The sequence below is a fragment of the Buceros rhinoceros genome, unplaced genomic scaffold, assembly GCF_000710305.1.
Source record: "Buceros rhinoceros silvestris isolate BGI_N320 unplaced genomic scaffold, ASM71030v1 scaffold4960, whole genome shotgun sequence".
NCBI classification, from domain to species: domain Eukaryota; kingdom Metazoa; phylum Chordata; class Aves; order Bucerotiformes; family Bucerotidae; genus Buceros; species Buceros rhinoceros.
This window is the reverse complement of record NW_010390103.1, coordinates 109,603-125,663: the sequence shown is the minus strand read 5'-3', so window position 1 is coordinate 125,663 and position 16,061 is coordinate 109,603. Positions and strand designations below refer to the sequence as shown.

The window sequence follows — 16,061 nt, the reverse complement described above, 5'->3', positions numbered from 1 at the left end:
GTTAAATAAAATATTAAAATTTATATTAAAAACGCAGCTGTGTTTATATTGAATAGGCAGGTTCTGATCTGATGAGCACACACTGAGAGGAGAAGGGACACAACTTGCAAAATGTTTTGCCGAGGCAGAGCTGGCTCAAACCTGTTCCAACGGCACTGCACGATCTCCTTTAAAGGAGAATTTACCTTCGTTATAGCGAATCTCTGTTTGGAGGATGCAAACAGCAGACCAATATTTTCACTGGGGATTACCACAGCAGAGAGAAATGACCCGTCATCAACCACATATATCTTTCTTTCTAATTAAATGCCAGGTGTCAGATTTACCCTCTACTTTTTTCCTTCTTGTTCTGTTTTTTCTTTCCCTGTTTCTTCACTCTTATCAATGTACAACAATTATAAAACTGTTAGATTTGGGTGATCAGTTTAAATGAGCTGATTCCCTACGCTGATCCCAGATGACTGCTGTAACGAGCATCTATCCAAGGCACATAACATTTGTTATAAGAAGTGTAGCTCTTCATGTCCTGATAAACTTTAAATGTTAATGGTTTTAAGCTAATTACCATCTTACTGGCTACCAATAAAGAAGGACAACTTAGTTTTCTACATGACATTTACGAGGTTACTGGGAAAAGGAGCAGACTCTGGGCAGCAATAGCAAGAAGAAGCTTTTGTCTGCCTGCTAACTCCATTAACAGGAACTTTTTCCCCCACTGAAGTGCACTCGGGGCATATATACGTACTCAGTAATGTGCTGTGTGTGTTCTGGCTGTTATTGTGGGTGCTGGGTGGAAGTGATGTGTTGTCTGCTTGACAGAGTTGTCCTGGAGTAACTTTTCAGTGTAGATACACGAGTATTTGACACTTGGCCGGGCTCTCTGACATGCAGGAGTCTGTGATAGAGCCTGTAATAAAAACACCCAGGAGGTATACCTAATAATTTGCTGTGTAAAATAGAATTTTTTAAAAAATCTCTTTTAGAGCAGCCATGAGGGTGAATATTGAGCTATTTCTAAGAGACTGTACGTGGGTAGTGACACGTTAATTCTTTTCAATGTATTTATTACAGAGCTGCAGTTGATCCCTTTAAAAAACCCAACATGAAACTAAAAGCTCTTCTGTTCCGTCCTCACTCACTTGTTAAATGTTCACTGATTCACATGGACTTTGGGCCAGGGAGGAGGTGGTGGGGGCGAGTCTGACAAATCAGCAATTCCCCAGACTGGGTTTAAGGAAATTAAGAGACTGTTTCCCGAACCCCCACCCTCTTCCTCCCAGTTTCTTTGGATGACACCAGCATTATTCAGCTTGTTCGTTGGAGGGTTCTGTTGGCTTTGTATTCCCCTGTGAGCTGCTCACTGTGTCTGCAGGTGTCGCTGGGCAGCTTGGGGGCTGTCTGACTTTCCATCCAAATACTCAGCTCTGTGTGGACTCTGTCATTTCGGTACTGCACTGCTTTGGGGATCCATTTCTGTGTGCAGGTTCCTCCTCTCCCCGTGTTTGTCCTTGTGTTCAGGGAACTGCACGGCCATTGCCACAGTTTTGAGACAGAAGGCTCTCGATTTAGCTCTGCTGTTTGCTGCAGATATATCAATTTTGGAGCACAGTTTCCATTCAGGGAGATAATACAGCTTAAAAACTCGATAGAAAGAGGTAAGGAGGAGAGGTGGATGAACTATTCCCACCTCCTTCCATCTTACCCCAGTCCTAGACAACAGATGTTGTTTGAAATGTTGGGCGTAGGGAACAGCAAGAGGCTGGAACCCAAAAGCTGCAAAGCTGTTTGTGATTTGGCACTGACTTGCTGGGTGACATTGTATTAATTATTTCACTGGGAGGCTTTAGCGTCGGAATTTTTAAACTGAAGAGAGCGCAGGTATCTGAAGAATATCGAGACAAGTTCAGTACGCACGAATTAAACTTTTTTGCATCGTTTGCTTACAGAAGTAAAAAGCCAAAGACTAAATGAAAGACCAGGAAGGACCGTGTTACGTGTTTGTCAGCGTTCTCTTTCATGGGTCTGGCTTCTGCTATTTTTGTGAATTTCTATTAATCCAGAGAGAGAAGAGGATTGCTAAACCATTCAAATATGAGTATAAAGGCACAAGCCTTTATTTGATGAATCATCTGAAATGATGTTTAATGCATTTTTGTGCTGTCTGTATTTCCAGTCAATAAGTGTTTTGATTTAAGCACCGATATGAATACAGACCTCAAACATTTTTGGGCACTTCCACCGCTGAGGACACGCTGTCTTGAAAAGAAGAGGTTAACTGATCAGACCTTTCATCCCTCTGGCACCTGCACGATTAAAAATCTTTTTACCTTTTAATCGATCTTATGACTTGAAGTGTCTCTTCGGAGTCAAATGTCAAAGACTTGGGAAAATTGAGTTGTCTTCAGGTTTTTTGGAGTCACATTTTGAACCCGCTTTCTCACACACGTAATTGTTTTTTTTAGACGGTTTCTTAAATATTTCCATGCTTCACGTACACTTAGTAGTTGCTCCTCTGCCACGTGTTCTTAATAAGCACTTGCAGGAAGAAGTTCTTTCTAGCATTTGTCACTTACTAATCGTGTCCGTACACTTTTTTGGAGGTTAAAAAGCTCACGTGCAGCTCTAGGAAAAGTTTCACTTATGACAGTGATAGACTGGACTAAATGTTCACCCTGACATGACGGTGCTGGTGTCCAGGTATTCAAAACACCTTCACAGAGCCCGGTAATGGGGTGGTTGTGATGGTGCCTCTTACAGTCCTGTACCCCACGTTGTCCAGCTGGGAAGCCTGTGGCAGCATTTTTCCTGCTTGTGCGCTCGGGTTTTCTTCCACAGGGAACTGGGCAGCAGCACGGTGTGTCCCGGTGCCTGTCGGTACGCTTCCCAGATCCAGACAATGCCGACCTGGGAGTGAGCACGTGAGGCTCACCATGAATCCCCCTGCCCTGCAAGCAGCACAGCCAGAGATTTCAAGAGTGTCCCAGCAATAAGTAAACTCCACTTCTGGGCTTGATGAAAAGTTTTCCCCAAGTTTTTTATTTTAACTGGCTTACAAACTTGTACCTGCCAAGTCTTGATACCTTAGAAAATGCTTCAGTAAGTTCAAAAGCATCTTTGTAGTCTGAAGAGGAACTAAATGTGACAACAAAAAACTTCTATAGCTGTGTCAATTATCTAAATTTAATTTTTTTAAGGGTAAAATACTCTTCTGTGTGCCTGATAACTAGAGGGATCTCAGAACTACTCCGGGGTGGCTATATCCTCTTTTAACGATCTTTATATGAGTCTCCACGTTTCTCTGTCCGTAGAGTCTGCAGGGAAACCCAGTGTTGCACTGCTACTAGATATTACACAAACCCCAAATCCGAGATGGGTCTTGTCGTACGGAGTCTGCATTCCAGACAGAGATGGGCAAAAGAGGCTGAGCTCCCTTTCAGCAGCGGAGAGAATTAAAACACCACGACTTGCCCAGAGTCACACAAGAGGCCAGTGTTACAGAGCCGAGAATCAAAGCCATAATCTGAGTATTACCCTTATCTTCACCGCAAGACTAAGAAGAGAAATTCTAGAACAAAATTCTTATTTTCTCAAGGTACCTGCAGGCACAAGTTAGCCGGGGGTTCGAATTCATCCTAGGATGTGAGAACCAGCCTGCTTGGTTGCTCCGGCTGCAAGATAAAGCAAGAAGAGATTAGGTTAAAGGACAAACAAAAGAGCATCCCCCCCATTCTTCAAAGGTGGGGCTTCACAATAGCAATTGTGTCCCTTCAATAGGCACGGGCTGGTTTTCCATAATTACTTTATAAAGTAAATCACAGCTTATCATCATGTGGGGATGTAATATCTTCATAAGCCAAGTACACAGAATTCAGTAGAATTTTATTGAATTAAAAAAAGGAGTCACGTTTGGGGTTTAAGGCATCTTTTTTGTGTTGTTATTATGAAAAGGTAGAATGAGACTCAAAGCGGTGCCTTGGCTACCAAAGCCAGGCACCCAGTTCTCCCTCCGAAGGCCTTCCAAGGGATCTCCCTCTGTCAGCTCAGGGAAACTGAGGCACTTGAGGACTTCTGCACTCTGTAGTTTAAACCTCGGAGCCAAACTGCATGCGTAGAACAACCTGCATCCTCTCTTGGAGCTCGTGTTGAATAAAGGTCCTGCCTGCTTGGCCAGTAAGGTTTCACAATGCTTTTTGTAAGGAGAAGATTTTGGCTGTAGAGCGAAACTTCAGTTGCACCCCAGGAAATCAGCCCTTGAAGTTTAATATAAAATATTCTCTCCTCCTCAGACCACTGCTTAATATTCCTGTGTTTCATCTGGGAGGTATATCTAACCGGTAGGTAAAGTGCCTTGTGGATTATGAAGCCAGTAGATTTCATCTGGTGGAAAGATACTATGTGAAGTATTTTGTTGTTATCAAGAGATACACGAGATACCTTCTTTTTTTTTTTTTTCTTGTTCCACAAAATGAAATTGTTCATTTTCTTGACTGGAAAACAGTGTTTGGTCTGTTACATACTGGTAAAGGGGCACCTTCTGTCTATTGAGAGTTTGTTTCATTCATTCAAATGTGCGTTATGAAGCTGAAAACATTTTTAAGTGACGTCACACGGTGTTAATCGATTGTCACCAGGTAAAGCTGCCTGTTGCTGCTCCCTCGGTTTTGCTCGATTTGCTTCTCCAGGTGCATTTCTTTAATAACTGAAACAAAGTGATATGGATCAAAACAAAGCACTTTTAGATGAGCGTGTGTTCGTAGCCTGGAACATTGTATATCCCAGTAAAGCTGGCAGAGCTGCGGGGAGCTGATCCCCGTTACTGGTGTGGATCTGCAGGTCAAACTTTTTACACTGGATTTTTGCAAAAACGTTCCTCTGTTGTGTTTCTGTTACAGATGGCCGCACCGATCCGATTTTGGATGACGTAGGTGATGCCTTCAAGCTCATGGGGGTTAACCTGCATGAGCTGGAAGATTATATACACAATATCGAACCCGTCACTTTCGCACATCAAATCCCTTCATTCCCCGTCAGCAAGAACAATGTCCTGCAGTTTCCCCAGCCAGGAAGTAAAGATGCGGAGGAAAGGAAGGAGTACATCCCTGACTACCTGCCACCTATCGTCTCCTCCCAAGAAGGTGCGGAATTATCATTTGCTTTGAAGTTTTGGTCCCTTTGTGTTTACCTATTTGTTTGCATCCTCGAGCAGTTTGAGTTGCGCTGTCCCATAGCAGTCGCTCAGGAAGGACCCACTGGGTGTTACATGAGCGTGGTTTCACAACAGTGCTGCGGCAAGTTTGTTTTCGCTCTCTTACTTTCCTCCAAGATGAACTGGTGTCAAAATACACGTTTCTATAATGCATTTCAAATCGAAGTTGTAGGATGTCAGTAGAAACGGATGCTCTGCTTTACCTTTTATGTGTTAGCCTCCCTCTCACATACGCTGCAGGAGCTTACAGAACGTGGTAAAGGCAGGAGGAGGAAGGCTGGTGAGACTGGCACAGCATTCCCAGCTCCTCACAGCGCATTCTTCTTCATTTGAACAAATTAACGAAATAAAACCCCCAAAACCCGAATCTCTTCCAATTAAAATCAAGTCAGATTTAAAATACAGAAGTAAGAGTAGTTTAGAGGTGCAGTGCTTGCTTTTAATTCTCTTCACTGATGTCGATTAGGGTTTCATCACCGTTCTAACTGCTTTCCTTCCCTTTCTTGTCCCACGGAGGCAGCAGCTGAGGATTACTGTAGCAGTGAAACGCACTATATGAGCCATAGTTAACCTGAGAGGTTTAACAGTGGCTGTGGAAAAAGCAAAATAATTTTTTCTGTTTTTCAGCTACATGAGACTTGATTGCTAATACGATAAACCTTTAAGAAACACAGCCTGGTCTGGCTTTCCCTTTGAATAGTGAACAACACCCAACTGTACTGTGTGGGGAAATAAATGTGTCTAATCTTGTGGACTGGGTACAAAAAACCCCGGACAAGAGGAACTTTTATTTTCCAGAATAGTGTTACTCACAGGATACTCATTTAATTTATAATACCTGTATGGACAGAGTGGATATCATCCTCTAATATGTGTGTGGTTCTTTTTTAAGATCCAAGGTCTCTATCTGCAGATTGAAATATGCATAAAAATTCTGCCCAGTGTAAAGATGAACATAAACGACATCAGCTTAGTAGGTAAAACAAATCCATTGCTGTGTTGCTACAGCTGTCGCACGGGGCAGTTTTTCAGCGATCAGTAAGCTGTAGAAAGAGAGTGTTCAGTGTTTCGTCAGGTAGATAGACACAGTTACTGTGTGCTCCAGTTAGTCTGAGTGAAATTACAGTCAGGAACAGGAATCTGAAGGGTCAGGGGCTGTCGGCTAAGAAGGTTTTGGTGCGTTCAGAACAATATGAGGACTTCCTCATGCTGGTGAGTATTTCTGAAGCTCTGTAGACCTGACTTGTTTCTGTAATTGCACCGAATACATAGTTATTGTACAGAGCAACAGCATTTTAATGTCTGTTGCTTTATTAAACCTGGGAAGTGAAACTGCTGTTTGAAGCAGAAATACTTTCTTGGGTTGATAAGGCGATACTAAAATGTCCCCCTTTGTGAAGTTTGTTAAAAGGGTTGTTTTCAAATCTAACAGGGAACTCTCTTAAGAGACAAATAAAAAGTAACTGTCATAGAGGTGGACAGCACTAACAAGAGGAGAGGGAGGAGGAAGGAGGACATTGAGAGGTGAACAGAGATTTTAACTCCCCCCAGAAGAGTGGCTACTCCTGAAACGCTTCAGCCCGATTTTTCGGGAGGTAAACAAACACCATCCTGTCAGAGAAATCCAGCCTCTTTGAGGTGTAACAAGTTACCCAGCAGTGTGGCTTGGTTTTGGTTTTTTTTTTTCCTTTGGAAAATCATACTTTAAAAATACGCAAGAGAGATCAAACCCAACAAGGCTCCACGCGGTTGTGGAAGAATATCTGAACTTGGGGAGTGAGAGAGGAGTGTTACAGCCACAGCCTGCCGGTACATGACATACAAAGAGAGCCCAAACGTTGAAATGGGGACAGTTGCGCTTTCTTTTTTTGTATGTAACTTTTTTATACTCTTTCTCTTGCAAGTTAGATCCAGGAGTTAGATTTTAGCAGTCCTTATAAATAATGTATGAACCCTTTTAACACCTGAAGCAAGAAGATATTATTTCCAAAGTTGGATGAGAACCAGGAAAACTTCTGATGCCTGAGGCTAGTGTATCAGAGGGCCTATAGACACAGCCTGAAAAAATAAATACGGTATTTTTTCAAATGGAAATTTAAAGCAAGCATTAAATACAGCTTGCAGGTTTGTTATTGTTGATTTAAAATACTTACAGGTCATTTTAATGGTGAATTAAATGTTTTCCAACAATGCTATTTGTAATTTTGTGCCCTGCTTCCTTTTTTTTTTTTTTGTTGGAGTGAGGTGAATCAAGAAAAACTTTCACTTTTGCAGATTGAAGGAATGCATCGTAAAAATACTGAAGAATTGCAGAATAGTTTGCAGATCGTTATAAAGCAGAACAAATCCTGCTGCTAAGATTGTGCGTTCGTAATATCTGAGTTGCTTTGAGTAGGCAATAATTAGTTAGTAATGAAGGGAGTCTTCGTGCACGTTAGGATGTGTAATGTAAATCTTTCAGGCTCCTAAAGGAACGGTCAGGAAGACTCGTTATGTCCCTGTCGATATCAAAGCCCAGAGCTCAGCTCCAGTTATGAGTATTTATTTACTGACGGGATTCAGGAATTACTAGTGCTGGTCTATTTTAGCGATAGCGTAGCCTTGACGGTCCAAGAGTATGAGGAGAATTTTAGCAGGAGAGGTGATATCTTTTGATTTTTATCAGTTGATCTAATCAGAATTATTATCTCTGGGGACAGACTGACTTCACAGGGAATTCAGTTCGGTGCTTCAGTAAGAAAACCCTTTCTTTAATCGTTGATTTAAAAGCCAGAGCAGTGCTTAGTATGTGCCGTGACCAGTAGGTGTTGCTAACCTCCTTCTCAAAAGTCTTCTAGCTTTGTGCGTGGAACTTTTTATTTCCTCTCTCTCTAGACCTGGGGCCGTTGTGTGCAGAGTACAGTCTCCCCAGCAGCTTGGGCAAAGTCTTAGTTATCGTTGCCAAAGACTCTGTAAGTGCAAAAAGGGCCGTTCAGCCTGAGAGGAGCCGTTTCCTTCAGAGTAAGAAACAGCTCTCGGAATCGTTTCTAGATTGTGGGGGAAAGGCAGGAAGGCAAATAGGTTTTCAAGCTCTATATTCGGTGTCGGCAGGAAGTTCAGTTCAGTGGTACAAGCTTTGTTCCAAGGAAGAAGAAAATTCTCTTGCCTTCGATATGCCTCGTTTGTGACGTGCGCTGAGTGATCCGGTGCCGGTTCCAAATGCTCGCACTGCAAGGCTCTGCATATAAAATGATATATTCTATAAAACAATCTGACTCGGTATTGCCGTGGCAAATGTTGGGGTTTAGGCATTTTTTTTTTTTTTACAAAGGACACTGAAGGGATAATTTTACGCCGATGTATCATGATGTTCGTTGTCTGCTGATTTTTAATTAGGCTCCTTTTTGGTGTTTTGAGTTATTTTAGGGCTGTTGTCACTAAAATGTCATGGTAAACTTGTAAGACATTAAAAAGGAGAAAAAAAATTAGTTGCAAAACATGATGGTCATGCTTTATTTCTTGTGCTTTAATGTAAAAGAACATACATTTTGCAATAATACAGCAACTTCATAGAATTTGTTGATTGCATTTGAAGTGCAACAGCACTGTGCTGAAACTAGGCCAGCTGAGAAAGCCCAGATACTTTTCCGCGGCTAATAATTATCGCTGTAACACTTTGTGATGGTGCTGAGAGCCCGGAGTCCAGCTGCTTTAAGAACATGTATCATTCCCCATAATTACAGTGAAGTGTGATTCCTACATGTGCCATAGTAACATTATTTTTTAAGCTTCCAGGAATGAATTTCTGCTTGTGCTAACTGTCTCTTATTACCTTATTTTTTTAATAATAATAAAGATTTTTTTTTTTTTTTTAATAACCACTTTATGCCAACTGCTTTCTTTTTTGGACTTGTTGAAGACACAGGTGGTCCATCTCTGTTTCTCTGCCTGGACAACTGAAGAGAACACGATGCTTGTGCTTGTGCAGTGCTCTTCATAGTCTGTTACGTTCTCAGTAGACCCTCATTCCTCTCTTCCACTCTAATTGCACTGGGATAAGTCAGAAGGATGTGAGGGAGGTGACATGAGGGTCTCTTCTCAGTAACTGAGGTTTTTTGTGGGGAGAGGGGTAGTTACATAGGGAGTCAGACTTCCTCCTCAATTCTTGCTTCATTTTTTTTCTGTCTTCTGTTTCATCGCACTTCACTCACACTTCACAGAGGTTCAGCTCCTTTCTCTTAAAGATGATGGGGAAACGAATGTCATTTGTACCAGGCATTTAGTTTTGTGTTGTTTCATACCTGATAATGTGTGTTCAAGCACAGTTGTATTTCTGATCATCGAGTCAGGACCAATTCTTGGCACAGTGCACAAATTCTGATTTATTTGTAGCCTTTTCTGTCCGAGCGTTTTATTTCCCTGACAGGGATACATTACCCGCCAAACTCGACACTTGCAGCCACCGGTAAGCGTGGAAAGCCAGCTGTCAGATTATACATCGTCTCAGAACATCTCCAGTTTTTCCATACAATGTTAGTTCCTAAAAATCACATTTGAATTAATGAGAGTGGGGGGAGCGTGTGAAGCGAGGTGCTAATCAAAATAACATGGTTTTTGCATCTGATATCCAGCGTCTACCGGTGCTAGAACTGTAATTGTATAAAGCATTAAGCATCACGGAGGTATAAAGCGTTAGTGTCTATCTCCAGTGGCTCGATATATCAGATTTAAAAATTGCCACTGGCCCCTTGGTCCGGCAGCGCTTTCTTTGGCCGTGGTCCAGAAGTGGATGTAACAAGTCTTGGATCTCAGACCAGTGTCACTTCAGTCTCTGGTTTCCTCAAGGGTTAAACAAAGCCAATACCTCTTTCTCAATTAGCACGCGATGGGCTTTAAAAAGGATACTGGGGTATCGACTTAGCCCTTTGGATAACACAGGTCTCGCTGTTGTTGGGTTTAAGCCTTCCTGCCTTTCCCCAGGCCTAGTTTAACCCCACAGACCAACTCTTCTTGGCTCTAACACCTGCACTGGTGGTTTAAAAGCAGCAATGACCTTTTCAACAGAGCTTTCCCAGTATACTTGGTTAGGAAACCACCACCCAGCAACAAACAGGTACTGTCTAGTCAACCAGTTTGAAGAGTTAAATCCCTGCCAGGGTGTGAACTCTTTGCTCCTGGCTGCTGACAGTGCTGAGTATTTGCAGGCATCCGTCTGCGCTGAGAGTGCCGAGTGTTAGACGCTGATTGCTTTTGTGCAAACGAGTCCCCGCGAATGCATCAGCCCAGCAAGGAAGAAGCAACAGGAGAAACAGACAAAATGAGAAAGGCAGCCAAGCTTGCGATGCAGACAGAAGAAAGGCCTTGGGAAAGAGCCAATAGGAGAGGCAGGTTTCAAAGAAAATGGAAAATATGAGACAGGAACAAAAAAAAAAGTGTGCAGCAAATGTGCCCGGTTTAAATCTTGCCATTAGACAGAAAAATAGCTGTTATAGAAGGCAGCTGATAAAGCTGTAATTGGGAAGACAACTGTATCTTTACCTTTTCTGAGGAAGTTGTATCATAATCAAAAGCAGAATTTCCAGTGAAATACTGCAAGGAAGGATTTAATGAGGAAGATTTTTTTTAAAAAAAAAAAAGGCAGCTTAAAATACGAAGCTCTGTAGACTTTCACCAACAAGCTTCATTTAATTTGCAGGACTTGGAAAAAAAAAATCAGTGTAATAAGTGCCATACTAAGAGCTTATCCGTGGCAGAAACCAAATCACGAAGATGGAATCCATAGACTATGGAGACAGAGGTGTACGCGGTGTTAGATTCTGTGGGAGATCAGGACTTTTCCTGATTATTCCTGTCTTTGGAGAAAACAAACCACCACCTCTCCAGCTCCCTGTGTAAGAAGCACAGCGGCAGCTGGAAGTGGGGAGCAGAGGAAATGGCTTAAAAGTGTTTGCGTTGGCTTGGGGAGGGGCGTTGTGATGGGTTTTCATGGTTTGGTTTGTTAAGGTCTTCTAAGCATTGTATCCTTCAAAACAGCTAAACCAGCAGGAACCTGGCTGTAGCCCAGTAAGCAAATGAGAAAAATACGTGTTATAATGTATATTCCAGGATTTTTAAAAGTAATGAGGAGGCGTTAGTAATACTAACTCCAAAAATCCAGCGTTCCGTTTGCTTCGTTAGCCATCTCGTTTTATTCACTGCATATAGCGAGAGAGCTGAAGTTACCATGACTTTTCTTCAAGGGGATATCACCCTTTTAAAACCTTCCCACAAAGATTTTCCTGGTTTTCAGACCTGTTTAGATAACTTCCAAGCCGTTAGTGATTCTCAAGGACCCAAAATGCAAACGGCGGAATGCAGGAGCTGGCTGATAAAAGCCAGCCTTTTGCAGTGAATTATTTACACTGAGCGGGAATGAAAGTCGGGGCTTCTCCCACTGCATTGTGATGTGCAAATTGCAATTTCGGCTGTAATAAAACTGGAGGAGAAAAGGGGACTTTATGATAAAAGGATTCTATTGTCTTGTGCATTTTGAACAGAAACGCCGTCATGATTTTAATTTCCTACTGATCCTTTTTCAGCAAAACTTTTGTCACTTGTCTCGACTCGTCATGTCAGATCGGTTTTTTCCCTTTTCTGACAACGTCCGACTTTGTTTAGCGCCCGCGTTGCTTCCTGCACCGTCTGCCACGACTGTACTGGCGGATTTTGTTTCATCTGGATCATCAGACACCTTTGTGCCTTTGAAAGCAGAAGTTTCTAATTAGGTTATCGTCCGATAGCCGCCTGTTACTGTTCTCAGGCGGGTCACGCCTCCCCTTACTGCACTGAGTATTCTGAGGTCTCCAGGGGCAGGGGTGGGAAATGGAGAGTTTAGCTGCTGCTTCAAGCAGGGTAAAAGGCGCAACTGGCCTGTTTTAAGGGCTGACCTTTTTTATTTTCAGTGCTTTTGCTTCATGCAGGAGCCTTTCCTATTTTTCTTCTCATCAGATGCTTTTTATTTGTTTCTCTTTGACTTTTGCCGCCAAGGGTGCTTTGACTTAATGAAAGCGTTAGTGTTTACTATCAATTCCTGGCATTAAAAATTCTCTTAGCTACTGGGAGCAGAACCACAAATGTGATTGTTACCCCCTTGCACAGGAATTTGTGAGAAAAGGCTCATAAACCAAGGAAGCCTTAACGTTGCACTGCATTTGAGAGAACCGTCTAGGAAGGACATGGAAGTAGAAAAGGTTGTTTGAGACCTCATGTATATCTGATTTTGAGACACTTGGCCTTAAGTTTCTCTAGCAGTTGCTGCTGATGAACAGCCATGAACATCTACATGGACACAGGAAAGGGTCCATGCCGGGCATTCAGGAGTTGGCACTCCAGGTCATTGTTCTGATAACGCTCACGTCCAGGAAAGAGTTACCCACAGAGTAACTTTTTTTCCAGTGAAATGCTTTTGAAGTGTCTGAAAATGTTTTTCCTCCTCCATCTACGCTTGGAGCTGTTCAGGAATAGATGTTGCACGGTGTTTACACGCACGTTTTCAAGCATACCTGAGCCTAACCTCGATCTTCCCATCAGAACAAGCTGTTGTCTAGCAAAGATCACTCGTGGATTACGGGACCTGTATCTCTCTTGCATTAATCAGGCGAATGACTCATGACAAGCTTCTGCAGACAAGTATGTGGCAGAGTCCAGGTTAAGACCAAGGAAGTCTGCCTTCTGATTTATAAATGTATTACTAAGGGACCTCGTTTGAATTATTTGTCTCTTGCAACACACAGATAAGCACTGTAACTGTACCGTACTGCTCTTAACTTCAGCGTCTTCTTCCAGTCTGCGCCTTACGTGTTCCTGTTTACTCCAACTCACCTCTGAAGGGAATGTCATGAGTAGGTAAGTCACTGGGAAAGGAGAACTCATTGTGGAGTGCAGTCAGCAAGAGCCTGGGAAGTGTCAAATTGGGTGGATAAGAGGGACAGTTCAGATCAGGAGTTTGGAGACATGACCCTGGTTCATGTAGCAAGGTGCTTGGATAATTAGAGTTCATCTGGAACCGAGTGGTTCTTTGGGCTCTTTATTTTGGTAATAGTGTTCATTAGGAACAGAAATGGCTTTCGGATGACATGACAGACGGTGTTCTTACATATTTCTTCACTTTGGGCTCTGTTTCTTTGAATGGCTGTGTTTGGTGTGACTAGGTGACACAAATGTACCTCTGTTTGCATGTGCCACGTACGTGTGGGTTGTGTGGATTGATTAGTGAGAGCTCCCAGAGCGTACCTGTGCTTTTAAGCAATGTCAGCCTTGAGCAGGGCTAGACCTGGCTTGTATTTAGCCCAAGGCTGGAAAACATGGGGTCTTCAGGCGGTAACGCAGCAAGTCGCAGATTTCTCTGATTTGGCTGGAGATTATCGTTTCACTGGTGGTTGCAAGTGATGACACCACGCTGCCAGAGGTGGCATTTTATATGGAGAGATACACAAGCTCAACGCTGAGTGTGTGTGTGTGTAAAACAGCCTGATAACAACTTAAATGGCCTTTATTCTGGCCACTGCAGTCTGCAGCATTCTGCTTCATTTATTTTCTTTGGTGAACTTGTTTGCCCTCTGCATTCACCCTGTTGGTGTCTGCTGTTTTCCCATTCCAAAGAGCTGCACTCAAGGAAGACTCTGTGTTTCATGTATATGCTTCATCCCAACTGTAAGAATATTTTTCTTCAAATGTTATGAGCTCTTTTGCCTCAGGGGAGGCGGATGGTGCTGTTTCTGTGCGTCTGAGAGGTACAGCTTAACAGATTGGCCAAATAATCCCTCCTGAATTGGAGAGGCAATAATTTTAATACCCCTTATCTTGCATAGATTTCTGGGGATACTCATCTCAGCAAATGAACTTTGCATTTCTACATGCTCAGAGCAGCATGTTCGTTCAGGCTCGGCATACTTCAGTCTTGGTATTCTCCAAGTTTCTCCACGTTTCTCCAGGTCTCTGTGCATGTGGGACTTTGGTTCCAGGCATCTTTTAAAGAAATGTTTTGAGCTTGTGTGCAGACAACGTTGATTACGTCTGACAGTCACAACTGGGAATAGCTTGGAGGAAATAATAGTTCTTGACCAATCGCTAAAACACAGGAAGCCCCAGTGCCATAGGAAGGGAGAGGAACTCACTTTTCATTTCCTCTCGAGTCCAGTGTGTTCAGATTAACTTCAGATCCTCAGAGCTGCATCTCAGCTCCCTTTACTCTTCAATCATGTGCTACCTACACGCAGGGTCTGTCTCAGCAGGCGGTTGGTCCCCAGCCAGAAGCACTCTCCCAGCTCAGCTCTGGGTGTCCTATTGCAAATTAAATATGGAACAAGGATGTGTTGGGTTTTGCATGAGAAACTTTTAACACATCCATTGAAGAGGCTTTCTTTCTGTTCTGAATGTTTTCAGCCCCGGTATTGCTGAAGGTGGGAGCTCTTCTGTAATCTCGCAGTCTCTCTCGCTGTTTTGAAGAAAATTTTTACCATTCTTACGTGCAACAGTTTTAATTTTCTGTAGTTCAGGCTATACACGTTCAGCTCAGCAAGGTTTATTGTAATTACCTTTTTGGGGGCTGTGTGTACAATTTTCTACAAACAGATATTTACAATGTAATCAAAACATACATATATTCATTATATTTTTTTTTAAGATAAAAGCTACAGTTAAAATCATGTACCCTTGTCCAGGGATCCTGAGTTGGGAGGATTTTTTTCAAGAAGCTTTAGAATTACAAGCAAAAAACTCTTTAGATTTTGGTGAGATTCAGCCACCCATTTATCCCCCTGTAGCATGACACCTTAACTTGCTGCTCAGAGTCCTTAAAAACGTGGTATAAGATCACATTGGTTGCGATGAGCTGAAAAATCAAGGTGGAATTTTATTGTTCTGGTGTTGCTGTGTGTTTCGGTTACACTTAAGAAACAGCAGCGTCCAAAGAGTTTATCACGATATTGGGTATAATGACATAATTTGGTATTTTTTTAGGACTCTTGGAGAAAGTAAACTTGATGTGAATTAAAAAGTGACTCTCTTACATTGCAGGGAACCACCATCTCTTAGATGAGCTGTTTTTCATGGAGTACAGTTTATGCACAGTATCTATTTAAAGCTTAAGGTGGGCCATGCTGAAACACCGACTTTTCCAAAACCTCAGTGTAAACCTCAGCTTTGTAAATGGCCCATCTATGGAAGGAGTTTTTCCTTCACACAGACGTGAGCTCACTAAGCTGAGCTCCTCATGTGTATTTTTGGTCCGTCTGTGCTGTGCAGAGGTAGAGGCGGGGGTGAGGCAAACCCCAAGCCCATCTCCTAGAACCCCCTGGTGTAATTCCGTACGGGTGGGATGCTGCGGTCTTCAAAACCAGCCGTGCTGCCTGGCCAAAGATGAGCTGCAGCCGCTGGTATGGGAAGCAGAGAATGTTAGAAGAAGTTTGAGCTTGAATTTTGCAGTGTCAGTGGTCCGTGTGTCCTGTGTGCGCGACATCCGTCCCGTGCCCTGCCGCAGGGACTATGATTTTCCTCGGTCCTGGGCTAAGCCAAGCAGGGTTGCTGCAGCCGTTACAGGAGCCATCCCAGGCAATCCAGTGCAGCAGGAAATGGAGCTGATGAGTCGATAGCATTCTATAAGAAGCTTGGTCTGCTGTTGAGACCGGAATATTTCAAATGAGATGAAAAATTAAGTCCTCACCACTTGTGGTGATTAAAGCCTCAGTGGCTCACTTTTCAAGAGCAGCACGTTAACCCTGCTGGCGCTGTTCCAGTTGGGTTATAGAGTTCTGCCAACCTAAATGCCCCGAGCAGTTTCAAATTCGTGGAGGAGAAGCCGCTCGGCACCGTTCTGTACCACGACCTCCCACCACCA

The 16,061-nt window shown here is 42.9% G+C and overlaps 1 protein-coding gene across 1 annotated transcript in view; it reads left to right on the top strand.

The window, feature by feature from the left end:
- The first annotated feature begins 4,898 nt into the window (after positions 1 to 4,898).
- Positions 4,899 to 16,061, top strand: part of TAF3 (TAF3 RNA polymerase II, TATA box binding protein (TBP)-associated factor, 140kDa) — a 100,674-nt gene continuing 89,511 nt past the window's right edge. The window contains exon 1 of the mRNA XM_010136502.1: positions 4,899 to 5,135. Within this exon, the coding sequence (XP_010134804.1) occupies positions 4,943 to 5,135 (193 nt within the window). The 5' untranslated portion in view covers positions 4,899 to 4,942. The remainder of the gene's footprint in view (positions 5,136 to 16,061) is intronic.